The sequence below is a fragment of the Psammomys obesus genome, unplaced genomic scaffold, assembly GCF_907164565.1.
Source record: "Psammomys obesus unplaced genomic scaffold, mPsaObe1.curated_primary_1811, whole genome shotgun sequence".
NCBI lineage: Eukaryota > Metazoa > Chordata > Mammalia > Rodentia > Muridae > Psammomys > Psammomys obesus.
Window position 1 is genome coordinate 11,107,080 of NW_026596109.1, and position 15,826 is coordinate 11,122,905.

At 36.8% G+C, this 15,826-nt stretch overlaps 1 protein-coding gene across 8 annotated transcripts in view; it reads left to right on the top strand.

Annotated features, from left to right (window-relative positions):
* Window positions 1-15,826, top strand: part of Tut4 (terminal uridylyl transferase 4) — an 89,747-nt gene that overhangs the window by 38,590 nt on the left and 35,331 nt on the right. For all 8 annotated transcript variants that reach the window (XM_055628706.1, XM_055628707.1, XM_055628709.1 and 5 more), the window contains 6 exons: window positions 2,643-2,729; window positions 5,471-5,574; window positions 7,829-7,886; window positions 7,982-8,085; window positions 11,411-11,500; window positions 13,013-13,126. In XM_055628706.1, the coding sequence (XP_055484681.1) occupies window positions 2,643-2,729; window positions 5,471-5,574; window positions 7,829-7,886; window positions 7,982-8,085; window positions 11,411-11,500; window positions 13,013-13,126 (557 nt within the window). The remainder of the gene's footprint in view (window positions 1-2,642; window positions 2,730-5,470; window positions 5,575-7,828; window positions 7,887-7,981; window positions 8,086-11,410; window positions 11,501-13,012; window positions 13,127-15,826) is intronic.

The following is a 15,826-nucleotide window of genomic DNA, read 5'->3' on the forward strand; positions in this document are numbered from 1 at the left end:
GTTGTGGGTGTAATCCAATATAACTTGTTGGAGCTTCCGTGTCTGACATAACCTCATCACTGTGGGTTTTTATTAATTTTTTGGGTTTCTTTCTTTGGGAACCACAAGATATTCTAGGTTCATTGAGTATATTTTCTGACTTAGTACTAAAGTTGGATTTTTCTTGAAGGTCCTCTAATTTCTGTCATTGGAGAATAGTATTAGGATTCAAGAGGAGAGTACAAGGTGCTCTACTTCGTTGTTGTTTTGTTTTTGAGACAGGCTTCCTATGTAGCCTTGGCTAGCCCAACTCTGAGATTTGCCTGCCTCTGCCTCCTGAGTGCTGGGATTAAAAGTTTGTGCCACTACACCCATTATGCATTCTTAACATTATTGGACTGTTGTTGCTTTTACGCTCTTTTAGAGCAAAAAATACATGTGTAAGTAATAACCGGTGTAGGTGTGTGTATGTGTATACTTACTACAATTTTTTCTATATGCAGTCATTTATGTCAGCTGATTCTAAACATTTCAGAGAATCTCTGATTCTGAACCATTACATTCTTCATTCTCTGCTCTTCTTCATAAGGAGAAACCAGCTTCTTACAGTCTAGTATTAAAAAGTACTTAATTGTTGCGTTTTAGCACAGCTGTATTAGCAGCCTCAGAACTGTTGAACTAAACTCTTTGGAAACAACTTCATTCATCAGAGTTGAGTGTCTATATGTAGTTTCTTTTGGCCTTAAACTTACAGATTGTACTCATTGCATTTTTTTTTCTCTTAGATTGTTACTTTTTTGTTTTTGTTTTTGTCTCTATAGCCCCGGCTGTCCTGCAACTCATTCACTATGTAGACCAGGCTTACATTCATTTTCCAAATCACTGAGGTTCAGTACCTTTGCCCTTGAGTGAAGGCTTTTCATACATTTATAGCACAGATTCTTTCATCACAATCTGTACTCCATCCTGAAATCTTGTCATCTCATATCATTTTGTAAAAGTTGTAGACCTTAAAACAGTTTTATTTATTTATTTTTTTAGTTTAGCTTTCAAAGTAATGGGTTTCCATGGAATCATAAATATTTATTATCTGTACTTTGTTCTTGTTCACTTTGGTTTACTCTTGGTGATGGAGTATTCCCTGGTCTTTTGTGATGGTATTTAATAATGTTAAGCTAAACTTTAGAGGAATCAACCTAAAAGAAAAATAGGTTCATTTTGGCTCCAAATTTGAGAGTATTTAGTCTAGGACCTTTTGGTTCTGTCACTTTGTGCCTATGCCAAGGCAGTATATAATAGAAGTGTATTGTATAGCAGAATGATTCCTGTCAGCCTTGCTGTGCAGAGGGGAAGAGGAGGTAGATAGGATCCTAGTATTTCCCCTCTTCGAGGGCATGTTTCCTGTGAATGGAAGGCTTCATACTATTGTTATACCTGTTAAACATTTCATCTCCATAGCATCTGGTTTAAGATCATGTCTTTAACTACCAACCCATAGCATGTATGTCACCTGTTCTTGATGGACAGGATTCATAGCCCCAAACCAAAAAAAGAAAAACAAAACAAAAACCCCAACGCTGTATTTCATCTAGTTTTTCTCATCCCTATGGTACTCATATTTACCTTTTTATTATTATTATTATTACTATTTTTATTTAAAAAAATATTTTATGGGTATTTTGCCTGCAAGCATGTCTGTACACCAAATGTGTTCAGTGACCTCAGAGGCCAGAAGAGGGTGTTGGATGTCCTGGAACTTGAGTTACAGACACTTGTGAGCCATCTGGGTGGTTGGGATTGACCCTCAGTCCTATGGAATAGTAGCTAGTGCTCTTAAAGAGTTGTTTACTTATTTTATGTCTGAGTGCTCTGTCTGCATGTGCGCCTGCACGCCAGAAGAGGGCGTCAGATCCCATTACAGGTGGTTGGGAGCCACCATGTGGTTGCTGGGAATTGAACTCAGGACCTCTGGAAAAGGTGCCAGTGCTCCTAACCTCCAAGTCATCTCTTCGGCCTGTAGCCAGTGCTCTTAACCACAGAGCCATCACTCTAGCCTGATACATTTCCATTTATAAAAATAAATACTGATTTAAGTAAATGCATTATTTCTGGTACTACAGAATTTTGGGTATGAGTCTTTAGAGATGGGGTGAGGAGACAGTGTGCTTAAGACATTTGTATGATCCTGTTGGGAATGGAAAAGGAATGTAAATGAAGACTGGAAAACTTTAAGAACATCAGAAAATCATTTGCTAGTCTTTGGCAGGCAATTTGATATAGTAAATAGGTTAAATTAAGGTGAGGTGTCAAGACTACAGGGAGGTTGAATAGTTTATAGGGAAAATAGGATTTTTTTTTTTAAGTGGGTGCTTTGGTAACTGAACACTGTGAGATAGAGGAAAATGTGGGTGTGGGAAAGAGTTAAATGTCTGATGAAAACAGTATTAATTAGTTTCAAAAGGTAAATGAATATGGGGAAATATAGGGGAAATTATTTAAATTTTTTTCTGTTTCCCTGCCCTTTCTCTAGTGTCATTTATGGTTTTACCATCATAAAAGTAAATAGTGAAAATATTTGAGAGTAAAAATTTTAAGGTTGAAAACCTGAAGAAATTTTATAATCTATTCTTTTAATGTTTCCTTTTTTTTTTTTTTTAATATAGATGAATTATCACCGCCTTGCTCTGAACAACACAACAGGGAACAAATTTTAATTGGGTTGGAAAAATTTATTCAAAAAGAATATGATGGTATGTCACAGGCTAAACGTTGGCTGTTGTTTCTGTAATCACATGGCTTTGAGTTTGATTGATTTAAAATGTTTATCAACTGTTATATGATAAGTACTTTTCTAGTTTCTGTGGCTGTATCACTAAATGCTGCTCTCCTGAGTATATGTAAGAGGGTATAGCAGTCAGGTGAAATAAATATAAATATATTAATAAATAGTAAACGCTTGGGGATAAAAGAAGTGATAGCTTGTATAGTAAATCTCATGAGGCAGCATTTAAGTTGATCCGCACATATGAAGGAACAAATTGCACACATTTCCAGGGAGAGATCATTATGGAAAGAAAGGGTCGATACTAAGACTTCGATTATATCTGACATGTTTAAAGACCAATTGGGAGGCTAGTGTGATTGTGTCCAATGTGCAAGATAGGTTGTAATAGAAGAGCTCATAAAGATAGCCTAAAGATTATAACATTAGAACCTTCTGGACGTTGGTAGAAGGACTTTTAGTAAGAGCTATGTAGAATTTTAAATGATAGGATCTCAGTAAACACTACAGCTACAGCACTGTTCTAAAAGTACAAGCGAGAACGTTGCAGAGAGCTCTGACGTAGTGCAGGTGAAGCTCACCAGTGGTGGAGTAAGTGCTTAGTGTTGGGAAAACTGATAGGAATTGCTGCAGTGTGTGTGAAGGCGAGGACAGAAGGAAGCCGGGCATGCTCTGAAGGCTTTTGCTCCAAAATAGCAGGACAGTTTTTTAGCAGGAGCATAGAGAATCAAGAATTTTATGATCAAATATTTTTAGGAAAGGTTATTTATGGTTATATAAATATATAAGGCATATATTTATATAGTTATATAAATATAATGGCTCACTTGATAAGTGTTTGTTTTGTAAGCATGAGGACCTGAGTTTTTATTCCCAGAAGCAGTGTAAAAACACAGGACACAGGGGTTGGGAAGATGACTCAGGGGCTGAGAACACTTCTTCCAGGAAACCTCCATTCGGTTCTCACGTTAGTGTCTCAGGGTCTGTCTGTGTCTAGCTCTAGATGGTTCAACACTCTTTTGGTCTCTGCAGGCATGCACACGTGCTCTTGCACGTGTACTCACATTTGTAGTCCACTGGGAGGCATAGATAAGCCTCCTGTCCCTGCTGCTCACTGGGCAGCTATCTAGCCTAAGCGATGGGGTCCAGCAAGTATAATTCTGCCCTTTTCCTTTTAAATAAAACTCAAATCCAGTTTTATTTGATCATAATAGCCTCTTTTTTATGAATATATTGTATATTTGAACAATAAAGACTCACGACTTACAGTTTTTATATTGAGAATACTTTAAATAATATTTTAGTAGACATTAAGCAAAACTCATAAAAATATGAAACTCCTAGGCTAGTGAGATAACTCATTGGGTAAAGATGCTCAGCCTAGTAGTGACAATGATCCTTTAGACCCACAAGGTGACAGAGACAACCAACTGCCATGAATTGTTCTCTGCCCTCCACATGAGTTCTAACACATATACACATGTACAAATTAAGTTTTAAAAATTAAAAATACATGGACTGCATTACAAATTTACCTTTGCACAGAGGCCTTGCTTATGTCTGTATTATTCCAGTATTGGTTTATGTGCTCTGAAGTGAACACTTGTACCTCCTTTTATCCTTCTTAGTTATCATTGACATTTAGTCAATACATGCATAAAAGGGTTGTTTTCAGTATGTGATTTATTGTCTAACTACGTATTAAGGGCCAACGAGATGGCTCAGTAGAGAAAGGCACTTGCCACCAAGTCTGGTAATCTGAGTCCAGTTTTCGGAACAGACATAGTGAAAGGCGAGATGCACCCTACACAAATTGTCTTCTGTCTACATGTGCACATTGGCATGCCCTACTAATAAAGAAATAAATTTAAATGTGTAATTAAACCTTAAGTTACAGCTCATTTGAGAGAGTGTTGGTGAAGCACTCTCAAATGAGAATGAATTACTAACATGAGTTATATCTAGTAAATTAGAAAAATTAACCCTATATATTGAGGTGGTACTTTAAAAGTTTTTGAATGCTACACTGAAAGAACTAGTTTACTTTTAAAAGATGAGTCATCAGATATTGAGCTTAAGCTTTGATACTGGTTTTGAAGAACAATAGTAGGTGGTAGATAGTTTAGTGGGAAGAAGCTGAAGGTCTTAGTAATAACTTAGGCTGCCCGAGCAAAGTACTAAGGATCACATACATTTCTCATGAGCATCTAAATAGATGATGACACTGTTTGCTGAGAGTTGGTATATTAGTTGCTTCTCTTCTGGCTTTGCAATTAATGTTAAGAAAGGATGGAAGGATTTATTTTGGCTTACAGTTTCAGGGATTAGAGTTTCATGGCAGCAGGAAACAAATGGTTACAGTGTGTCCAGTTAGGAAAGCAGAAATGATGAATGTTCAGCTCAGTTTCTCCTTTTTATTAAGTCCATGGAATCATATCCCTCACATTACAGGTGGGTTCTATGTCAGTTAACGTAATCTAATAGTCTCTCACAAACGAAGATGGGATTATAGGAATAATAGTAGGTCTGAGCGAAGTGGGTAGTGTAGACATGTTGAATTTCGGAAATGTTGACGAAAAAGCAGTCAGCTGCTTGGGTGTGAGAACTTAGGCAAAAGGCCCTGGGCTTGGATGTTTTGGAATTAGTGCCTCAATTTGTGGATGATAGCTGACCCTCTGATGCACTCATTGCCTTGTCTCCTGAGCTTAGAAAAGGCAAGACTGTGCTTATTTGGTTCTTCCAAGAATGGATTCGGATTCCGCGATAGTGATCTGGATATTTGTATGACTCTGGAAGGCCATGAAAATGCAGAGGTAAGAGTTAGTATTTGGAAGGGCTTTAAAATTTTTTCTTTAATGGTGAATTTTTAAAAATTTTATGCCTGATATTTATTATACATCATATCATTTTTTTTTTTATCAGTGTGCTAATAGTGTTTGAGATGCAAAAGCGTTAACATCACTTTAGAAGATACTCAGACTCAGCTATGGTGTAAATCTGTTTTGTTAAACATTCAGACTTAAAATAAGTAAATTTACCATTCATGCTTTTTTCTGTCTGTCTGTCTGTCTGTCTATCTATCTATCTATCATTTTTTTGAGGCATGGTTTCTTTGTGTAGCTTTGGTTTTGTAGACCAGGCTGGCCTCAAACTCAACAGCGCTCTGCCTGCCTCTGCCTTCCTGAGTGCTGGGATTAAAGGTGTGCACCACCATGACCAGCTGTCCATCATATATTAATGTAACAGCTAGGTCTTTGAGACTTACAAGTGTCTAGTAAGGAATTTGGTAAAGAAATTAGTTTTTCATTAGAACCAACTAGGTGGCACTTCTCTTTGATAGTAAGCATTAATCTTGGTGCGTATGTTATGTATGTGAGTAGAAAATACAGGTAGTCTAATTTGTAAATGGATTATATTTTTTAAAAATTACAATTTGGGGCCACTGATATCTTTTCCATTCAAGCAGTATTATAAATGTTGAAGGCTAGAAACTTTATTTTGGGTGGGATGGGAAACTAATATTTACTGAGTTGCTGTATAGGCTTATCTTTTTTTCATTTTTAACCAACATTGAGGGAGATATTAATTATTCCATTTCAAAATGAGACTGATGCTTTGAAAGACAAAATAGGGGACTATTGAGATAGTACAGCAGGTAAAGATGCTTGTTTTTAAGCCTAACTACCTAAATTCGATCCTAGTATCGGCATGGTGCAAGGAGGGAACTAACTTCAGCAAGTTGACCTCTGACCTCCATTTGTGCCCTGGAGTTCCCACTTCACATAAACAAACAAACAAACATTAACAACATGAGCAAAAAAGAAATAAAAGAAAAACTGCTTTAGTATTAAAGGCGTTCTCTGCCACTGCCTGGCACTGCTGACTGCTTAGTCACAGGCTATGTTACTCTGTTGCGACTGTAGAGCTGGGTCATAGAGTAGTAGTCTGAGGCTGGGGGATGTTAAGGATCAGTCATGCAGACAGTTAAGACTTCCTTCAGAATTTGATTGTAGATTTGTCTAAATTCAGTGCTTTTGTTCCTAATCATTACAGTGTTGCATCTTACAGCTATATCTTGCAACCACGCTAGTTGGTTTTGTAGAGAGAATGACTTACAATAGCTGTGCTCTTTTGTTTTGTTTTGAATGTATAGAGCAGTGAAACAGTAAGTAAACAGAATAGACGTTCTGCTTGGGACCTGTGTTCAACAGGTCCTGCTGTTTTGGTTACCCAGACTTCTCTGGTAGTTTTTGTTGGATTATATCTGATTGAACACTTTTTTTTTTAATGTATATATATTTTATTTATTATGTGTACACTGTTCTATCTGCATGTACACCTGCACGCCAGAAGAGGGCACCATATTTCGCTATAGATGGTTGTGAGCCACCATGTGGTTGCTGGGAATTGAACTCAGGACCTCTGGAAAAGCAGCCAGTGCTCTTAACCTCTGAGCCGCCTCTCCAGCCTGGTGATCGACCACTCTTAGTATTGTTTTTTTTTTTTTTTTTTTTTTTTTTTTTTCCCTGCTTAGTATTTTATTCTTTTTCCTTTTTTTTTTTTTCCCTGTACAGTCAAGGGTTTCTCTGTGTAGTCCTAGAACTCACTCTGGAGACCGGCTAGATCCTTCATCTTCTTTTTCCTCTCCTGTTTTTATTTTAATTCTCTATGTTATTCTTTTTCTCCTACCTCTTATAGTTTTAATAAATTCACTCATTCAAAACCCAAAGAATGGATATCATAGATAATTTTCTGTTAAAACAAAAGTCTGATATTGAAAATCATTTTACTCTTTGCATGCTTTAGACTTCAGTCCAGGTGTGAATGACTTTGTGATCTTCCTAGAGTGCAGATCAAACTCACTTAGACTGGAGAAAGGCCCGAGAGTCTGCGTTTCTGCCCGGCTCAGGTTTATGTTGGTGATGTGGGTCTTTAGCTGTTACTTAGTTCACAAGGTTATACAGCTCATTATGACTAAACATTTTAAGTTATTAGTATTAAGTGCTTTGGTTAAAGTATAATTTACAGTTGGAAAAAAGAATTTTACTTTTTTAATTATTTTTCCAGAAATTAAACTGTAAGGAAATAATTGAAAATTTGGCAAAAATTCTTAAGAGGCATCCAGGTAAAATTTTGTATCTTACCTTTATGACAAAAAATACTTTGTAGCATTATAAAAATTAATTAAATTGCTTGAGTTTTTGTTTCCCCCACCCTCAGGTTTAAGAAACATTCTGCCTATAACTACTGCCAAAGTGCCTATCGTAAAATTTGAACACAGACGGAGTGGACTAGAGGGTGACATCAGTTTATATAACACACTGGTAAGTTTTTCATCGTAGGTCCAGGTAGAATTGTACTTTGTATTTTTAATAAAAATTGTTTTTAATATTTTTGATATTAAAATATACCTACATTTTTTTCTCTCTTCCTTTCCTCCTCCTTTTTCTATCCCCCTTGTTTTCTCCACAAATTGATGGTCTCTTTCTTTGCTGTGTATGTATATGTTTATACATATATATTTATATATATTCCAGTCTATCTGTCCGGCCTGCTCAGGTTGTATAAAGTTACTTGTATGTATATGATTTCAGAGCTGATCAGTTGGTCTCAGATAACCAGTTTGGGGTCTTCCCTGGGGAAGACCATTTCCTCTGTTCTTAGCATTCCTTAGTTGGCCTGTAGAGATTTCCCACCTTCATGTTAAGTGTCTGTTGGTATAGTCCTGTTCAGGTTTGTTCGGATGGCCATGTTGATGAAATGTCACGGATGTCGCTTCTCTGACATTTCTAGCAAATGTCCCGCTCCTCTGGCTCTTAAACTCTTCCTGTGTCTGCTTCTGCTATGATTTCTGAGCCTTAGGTTCAGGAGTTGTGTTGTACGTGGATCAGGTAGGACTGGAATTCATTCACATGGTTACTTTTTCTCTACGTTTGATTTGTTGTGGTTTTCTGTAGTGCTCACCATTTGTTACAAGGAGATGTTCCTTTGATGAGTAAGTCCTATATCTTCTCTGGGTAGATAGATAAATATTTAGAATATAGTTAGGAATTATGCTGCTTTAGTAACGGGGTTTTCTTCTAAGATTCCTCAATTCACTGGCCCCCAGTACCAGCTTTGATTGGCTTCTGGTTGAGCTGGCTGTAAGTCTGATGAGAGAAACATTGGGTACTGTCAAGGTATGTGTACCACTGCTGCACCCTTCATACGGTGTCATGATGGTCATTATTTTAGTTCATAGGCATCATAGCTGGATGGAAATATTGGGTCCTTTTCTCCCTTGGAAGCTTGCATGGAGTCTTCTGGTACCACAAAAGCTAGTCTTCGGGGAGTAGGTTTTCTGGTCAGAACTGGATTGGCTCTCCAGATACTTTCTGTCAGAAGAACGCGATGTCTTGAGAAGGTTGCCATCAACCTCTGGGAGGTGACCAAGGGCAGCTTCAGTAGCCTGTGTTTTGGAAGTCTCTTTGATAACCCTGACCAGAGAGAGATCAAGGGGGCTTTTCATGCCTGGTTTAGGGAGTTCATTTTTCATTACAGCTGAATACTATTCTCTCGTGTATATGTACTACATTTTAATTTTTCACTTAATAGTTGAAGGATTTTTTTTTTTTTTTTTTTCTCCTCAAGGCAGAATTTCTCTGTGTAATAGCCCTGGCTTCCCTGGACTGTCTTTATAAACAGGCTAGCCTTGAACTCACAGAGGTCCACCTGCCTCTGCCTCCCAAGAGCTGTGGTTAAAGACGTGCACCACTACACCTGGCTGAAGGCTATTTTTGTTGATAACTTGTTCTATCTAGTATCAATAGAGAAACAAGTAACATGGGTGAGCAAGTATTTGTGGAGTGGCATGTTGAATCCTTTGGTCATATACCAAGGAGAAGTATAGCTGCCTTATAAGGTAAATTTACTGGTGGGTTTTTGAGGGAAATCTGCATGTTGATTTCAAGAGTGGCTGTACCAGTTTGCACTTCTACCAGGAGAGGATGAAGGTTCCCACATTCTCTCCAGCATTTATTTTATTCTTGATTGTTTTGTTCATCTTTACCATTTCGACTGGGGTAAAACAAAAAATTCTAAAGTTGTTTTGGTTTGTGTGTTTCTAATTTTTAGGGTTGGTAAACATTTGGGGAATATTTCTTGGTCACCTTTATTTTTATTTCTTAAAAGAACTCTCTAAGCCTGTTGTGATGGTTCACACCTTTAACCCCAGCACTGATGAGGCAGAGGCAGGTAGATTTCTTGAGTTTAATGCCAGCCTGGTCTTCAGAGCAAGGTTGAGGACAGACAAGGCTATACAGAGAAACCCTGTCTTGAAAAACCAAAAGACCAAACAAATCAAACAAAAAGAACTCTGTGTTCAGATCTCAAGCCCATTTTTGAATGGATTTTTTTCTACATTTTGGATTCCTTATATGTTCTAAATATTAATCTTTTGTCAGATTTACAGATGGCAAATAATCTCTCATCTTGTGGGCTTTCTCTTCACTTGTTTATTTCTTAGGTGCACAGAAGCTTTTTAGATTTATGAAGGCCTCGGTGTTTGGCTCAATGTCCTGGGCAAGTGGGAAAGTCCTCTCGTATGCCCATATCCTGTAAGGCACTGCTTATGTTCTCTACTAGTAGTTGTAGCATAAGACGTTTAGGTCTTGGAGTTAGTGTTTGTGCAAGGTGACAGAGACTGGCGTTATTTTGCTCTTCTGCATATGGACATCCAGTTTTCCCAGCACCATTTGTTGAAGGTGGTGTCTTCTCTCCAGTTTATCCTTGTCATCTATTAGATGGTTACAGTTAGACATACTCATGTTTGGCTCTTCAGTTTTTGTTCCATTGGTCTACATGTCTTTGTGTGTGAGCGTGTGCCAGTACTATATTGTTTTTATCCTTATGGCTGTGTAGTGTTATCTTATGTTCTGGATCCTTCCAGTAACATTTTTGTTCAGGATGTTTTGTTTTGTTTTTTTTTTTTTTTGGGCTCTCTTGTGTTCTTTTGTGTTTTCATATGAAGTTCAGGATAGTTTATTTCTGTAAAGAACGAAGTGGAAATTTTCATTGGGTTGCATTGAATCTGTACATGATTTTTTGTAGAAATTAATTTTCACAATATTGATTTCATGTCTAGTGTGGTGTTCCCACTGTAGAAATCTCTCACCTCTCTGGCTAGGTTTATTCTGAGAGATGTTACTTGATTTAAGGCTGTTGTGAATGTGAATGTGCCTGTGATCTTCGCAGTATATTTGTTGTTGGCGGATACTAGTCGTCTGAAAAGGTGACAGACACGCTGCTCCGGCAGGAAGATAGCAGGGTCCCATAGATTGTGCAGTGGATATGCCGACTACCTCAGGAGTTTCCACAGATGGGGGAAACCTGACAGTATAATTTGTGATAGTGGTGGCACTGTGTTCACACTTTCCCTTATTAAATTAAAAAACATCGACAGATTATTGTTTAAAATTTTCAACTGATCTATGTAAGAAAAAAGTATTTTACTGTTTTGATACTAATTTCAAGTAGAATTGGTTTGTTTGACTAATTGGTGGGCAGTTTGAAATCTCGATATACTAATTGCAGTATAGTGTATCTTTTTACCTGATTAGTAATTTTAATTAACACATATTAAATGATTTTAAATATGTAATTATTTTTCAGGCGCAACACAACACAAGAATGCTAGCTACTTACGCAGCTATTGACCCTAGGGTCCAGTATTTGGGATACACTATGAAAGTGTTTGCTAAGGTACTTGCGAAGATGCGAAATTGTCTGTCCTGGTGTAGTACTTGTGATGTTAAAGTGAAACATACTGATGTTAGACTTGTGAAAGATAGTATCACTTTTATTATTTACTTTTTTCCCTTCTCTAAGATAGGGTCTTGCTGTGTTTCTTGAACCCAGGTGATCTTCCTGTTTTAATCTCCTGAGATATACCTGAACTCTTATTATATAGTTCTTTAATATATTTATGTTTTTAATTTTTTTTTTTTTTGTTGTTGTTGTTGTTGTTATAGGGTCTTACTAAATAGCTAGAGCTGTCCTGGAACTTGCTGTGTAGACTAGACTGGCCTGGAACGCACAGAGATCCTTCTGCCTTTGCCTGTACTACCATGCCTGGCTGGTACCTGAGCTTTTATAAAAAGATAGCTTCCAAGTACTCAGGGAGGCAGAGGCAGGAGGATCTCTGTGAGTTCCAGGCTAGCCTGGTCTATAAAGTGAGTGTAGGAGAGCCAAGGCTACACAGAGAAACCCTGTCCCGGAAGGAAGATAGATAGATAGAAAGATAGAAAGATAGATAGATAGATAGATAGATAGATAGATAGATAGATACATACATACATACATACATACATACATACATACATACATACATACATACATACATACATACATACATACATAGAAACCCTGTCCCGGAAGATAGATAGATAGATAGATACATACATACATACATACATACATACATACATACATACATACACACACACACATACATAGAAAGAATGAATTAAGGAAGATAACTGATCCACAAGCTCCCAGGAGAAACCCTGCCTTGGGAAACAAACAAATAAATAAATAAAAATTTAAAGAGGTGGCTGATTGACAAGCTCCCAGGATTTTTTTGTGTCTGCTGTTTAGTGCTGGGTTCATAGGTACATACAGTCTTATGAAGCTTTTATGTGGAAATTGGGAGGGTTGAACTCTGGCCCTCTGGCTTTTCACAGCAATTGTTCCAATCTACTGAGCTTTTATTTTCATTCAAAGTGGATATGTACTACTTTGTGTGGATAGTGCTAATACTTTCCTCCTAAACTTTACTGAGAAACTTACTTTTCATGTTTTGTTATCATAACTATTTCAATTTTAAAATCCGATTTCTTTTTTATTTTACACATTTTTGGAGGGTAAATACTAGGTCATTAAATTTGATTTGCTTCTGTTATTTTGATATTGCCTAACTGTTCTTTATAGAGTTTGTAGTATACATACTTTTAAAGAGTTGTTAATGCTTTTAATCCCAGTACTCAGGAAGCAGAGGCAGGTGGACCTCTGTGAGTTAGAGACCAGCCTAGTCTATATAGTGAGTGCCAGGCTAGCTAGGGCTGTCAAAAATAACAGTAGTAACAAAACTTGTGTGTATGAAATGTTTTGCCTGCATCTTTAGAGGTTAGAAGTCAAGTGTTGCGTGCCTTGGCACTAGAGTTGGATTTTGAAATGAGACTATTAATTTTTGCTTGTAATCACTATCTTTCTCAGCGCTGCGACATTGGAGATGCATCTCGGGGGAGTTTGTCCTCTTACGCTTATATCCTTATGGTGCTGTACTTTCTGCAGCAAAGAAAGCCACCAGTTATCCCAGTTCTGCAGGAGGTGAGTGTTCAAGAACATTGTAAAGCTCAGAGCACAGTGCCTGTCGCCTGTAGTTTCAACACTTGAGAGGCCAAAGTGTGAATATTAAGAATTTCAGGCTAGCCTGGGTTACATAGTGTGTTTCAGGACATCCTAGGCAACTGAGTGAGAACTGCCTTAAAAAGAACTATTACAGGTATTCTTGAGCAAACCGTGGATTTAAACAGGGGAACTTGCTGAGTTCATGATATCACAAGGATTTTTTCCATGAATTAGGAGTTGTTTTGTTTTTTTTTTTTTTTTTTTTTTTTTTTGTTAAAGTGAATGCTATAATTATAATAGTGAACCTTTTAGAAAATTTTACTATTGGAGTGTATTGACTGCCAGAAAAATGTGAGGTAACTGGAACTGTTGAGTATGTTCTGGAATATTTAAAAAGTTTGTGGTCTTAGAATATTGCAGATCTCTGAATTTGAGATCTGTGTAGTCTGCAGAGTGAGTTCCAGGACAGCAGGGTTATTTAAATTATCCCTGGAAGAAAATTGCAGTTATGTATCAAGTTCCTGTAGCTTAGCGCAACCTCATACTTATTATAGGCTCTCACATGGAAATACGTACGTTTCGTCTCTTCCTCCTCCTGCTTGATAATGAAGTTTTATGTATTTTATGTATTTCTGTGTGTGCTTTGACAACCTTGAGAAGTTTCCTTATTTTTTCTAAAGTCAAATTAGTTAAACATAAGAATGCACAGTGAAAGATTATTATGTTCATATTTAGCAAGATTTGGTGACTCAGTCAGTTTTTGTATTTAGTTTATGTTCTCTGAAAGAGGTGTAAAACAGTTCTTAATTTTCCATTTGTTTCTTCTATTCTGGGTACAGAGTGGATGAGTTGGCATTAGAGAAGCTCTAGTCTGTCTTCTTAGAAGTATAACTGTTTAGATGTAGGAGAGGAAACATTTGGAAAACCACTTCTGTGTAGTCCTGTTGTTCTTGAGCCTTGTGGCTCATAGAGATTCACTTGTCTCTGCCTCCCAAGTGTTGGGATTAGAATCGTGTGCCACTATGTCTGGCTGGAAAACCACATATTCTGTTCTCAAATAATCTACATGATGGAAAAGAAGAAATGACAAAATACTAAGCCATGTGACATAAATATTTGATAGCCACCCTTAATTTTCAAATAGTCTCATGATTGACGCGATTTTAGCATGTTAATCAAAAAGCTTCCCTTTTTAAACAATTAGTAGCAGGGAAATAAAAATTAAATATTTTTTCCTAGGTAAGAATTCCTAACTAAATATTATATTGGCACTATTATGTATTTGTATATAAGAGTTTTTGTGGTGCTGAGAATCAAACCTACAGCTTCATACAAAGTAGGTGAGTACTGTACCACTCATATTCCTAGCCAAAAAAAAAAAGACTATTTTCTTGTTATTTTTAAGATCACAGCAAAATTGAATATGAAGAGATTTTTTCATACAACCTGCATCTTGTTAGGCACATCCTCCTTCCCCATTATCAACCTTACCTGAGTAATACATTGTTGAAATTCCTGAATTTATAGTAACATATCATAGTCATACCAAATCCATAGTATACATTGGGGTTCTTTCTTGTTATATCATGTAGACTTGGATAAATACATAATTGTATGAACATTGTTATTACACAATACAGTGTTTCCTGAACTTGTCTTTGTCTAAACAACTCTTCCTTCCAACCTTTGTTAATCGTGGATCCTTTTAATACCTCCATGATTCTGTCTTTGCACAGACTATCAGAGAGGTGGGTCAGTCACACCCAGTATCTGCCTTTTCTGATTCATTATGGGTTAGCACCACATTAATATAGTGAACTGAGACCATTAGCCTATTGTAAGTGCTACATTTAGGCTGATGATTCTGGGGAGTAGAGTTCAAGGTTAATTGGCCCCTTTCTCTCTTATCGTGTTCCATGGGTGTCGTGGAGCAGGCTACATATATTATGAGCTAGGAATCGTACTCTGAAACTGAGGTTCCACAGTCCACTTGTAGTACCTGTCCACGATAACCTAATGTTGAAGACCAGCTTCAACAGTCAGGGTAGACTCAGGCACTGTTACCTAGAGTCTGTGATGGGTCGATCACTCACATTTTCTGAGGGTACAAGGCTTGATTTTCTATGCCGGAACTGCTTATAGCCAGCAAAAATAAAATAAAATTAAATTAAATTAAATTAAATAAATAGATAGATAGATAAATAAATAAATAATATAGCCAGCAAAAATAAATAAGTAAGTAAGTAAACAAATAAATAAATAGAAAATAGAAGAAAGAAAGAGGGAAAAGAATCTCACACACACCTTTAGACTTAGAAGATGAAGCAAGGCAGGCTCCAACAACCTTCAAAACTGTATTTTTTTCTCCCACAGCTTATATATCCCAGCAAAATCTTTCAGGAAGTATAAAAATTACAACGTGGTTATAGTCAATTTTTCTTCAAGTGAAGTATTACAATATAATGAGTATATATAGAAAAAAATGTTCAAATATTTTATGTATTATGGATGAAGAAACCAAATTTTTCTCAAGAACCCACACAGGTTTGTAACTAAGCGACCTGTTACAGATTAACAAAGTGTGTTGTGGTAAATTTAAAGGGTTTGATCTAATAAATGTTTATTATTAGGGTATCATTACTCCAGTGGTATTACCTAACCCGTTTCAGTCAAATAAAG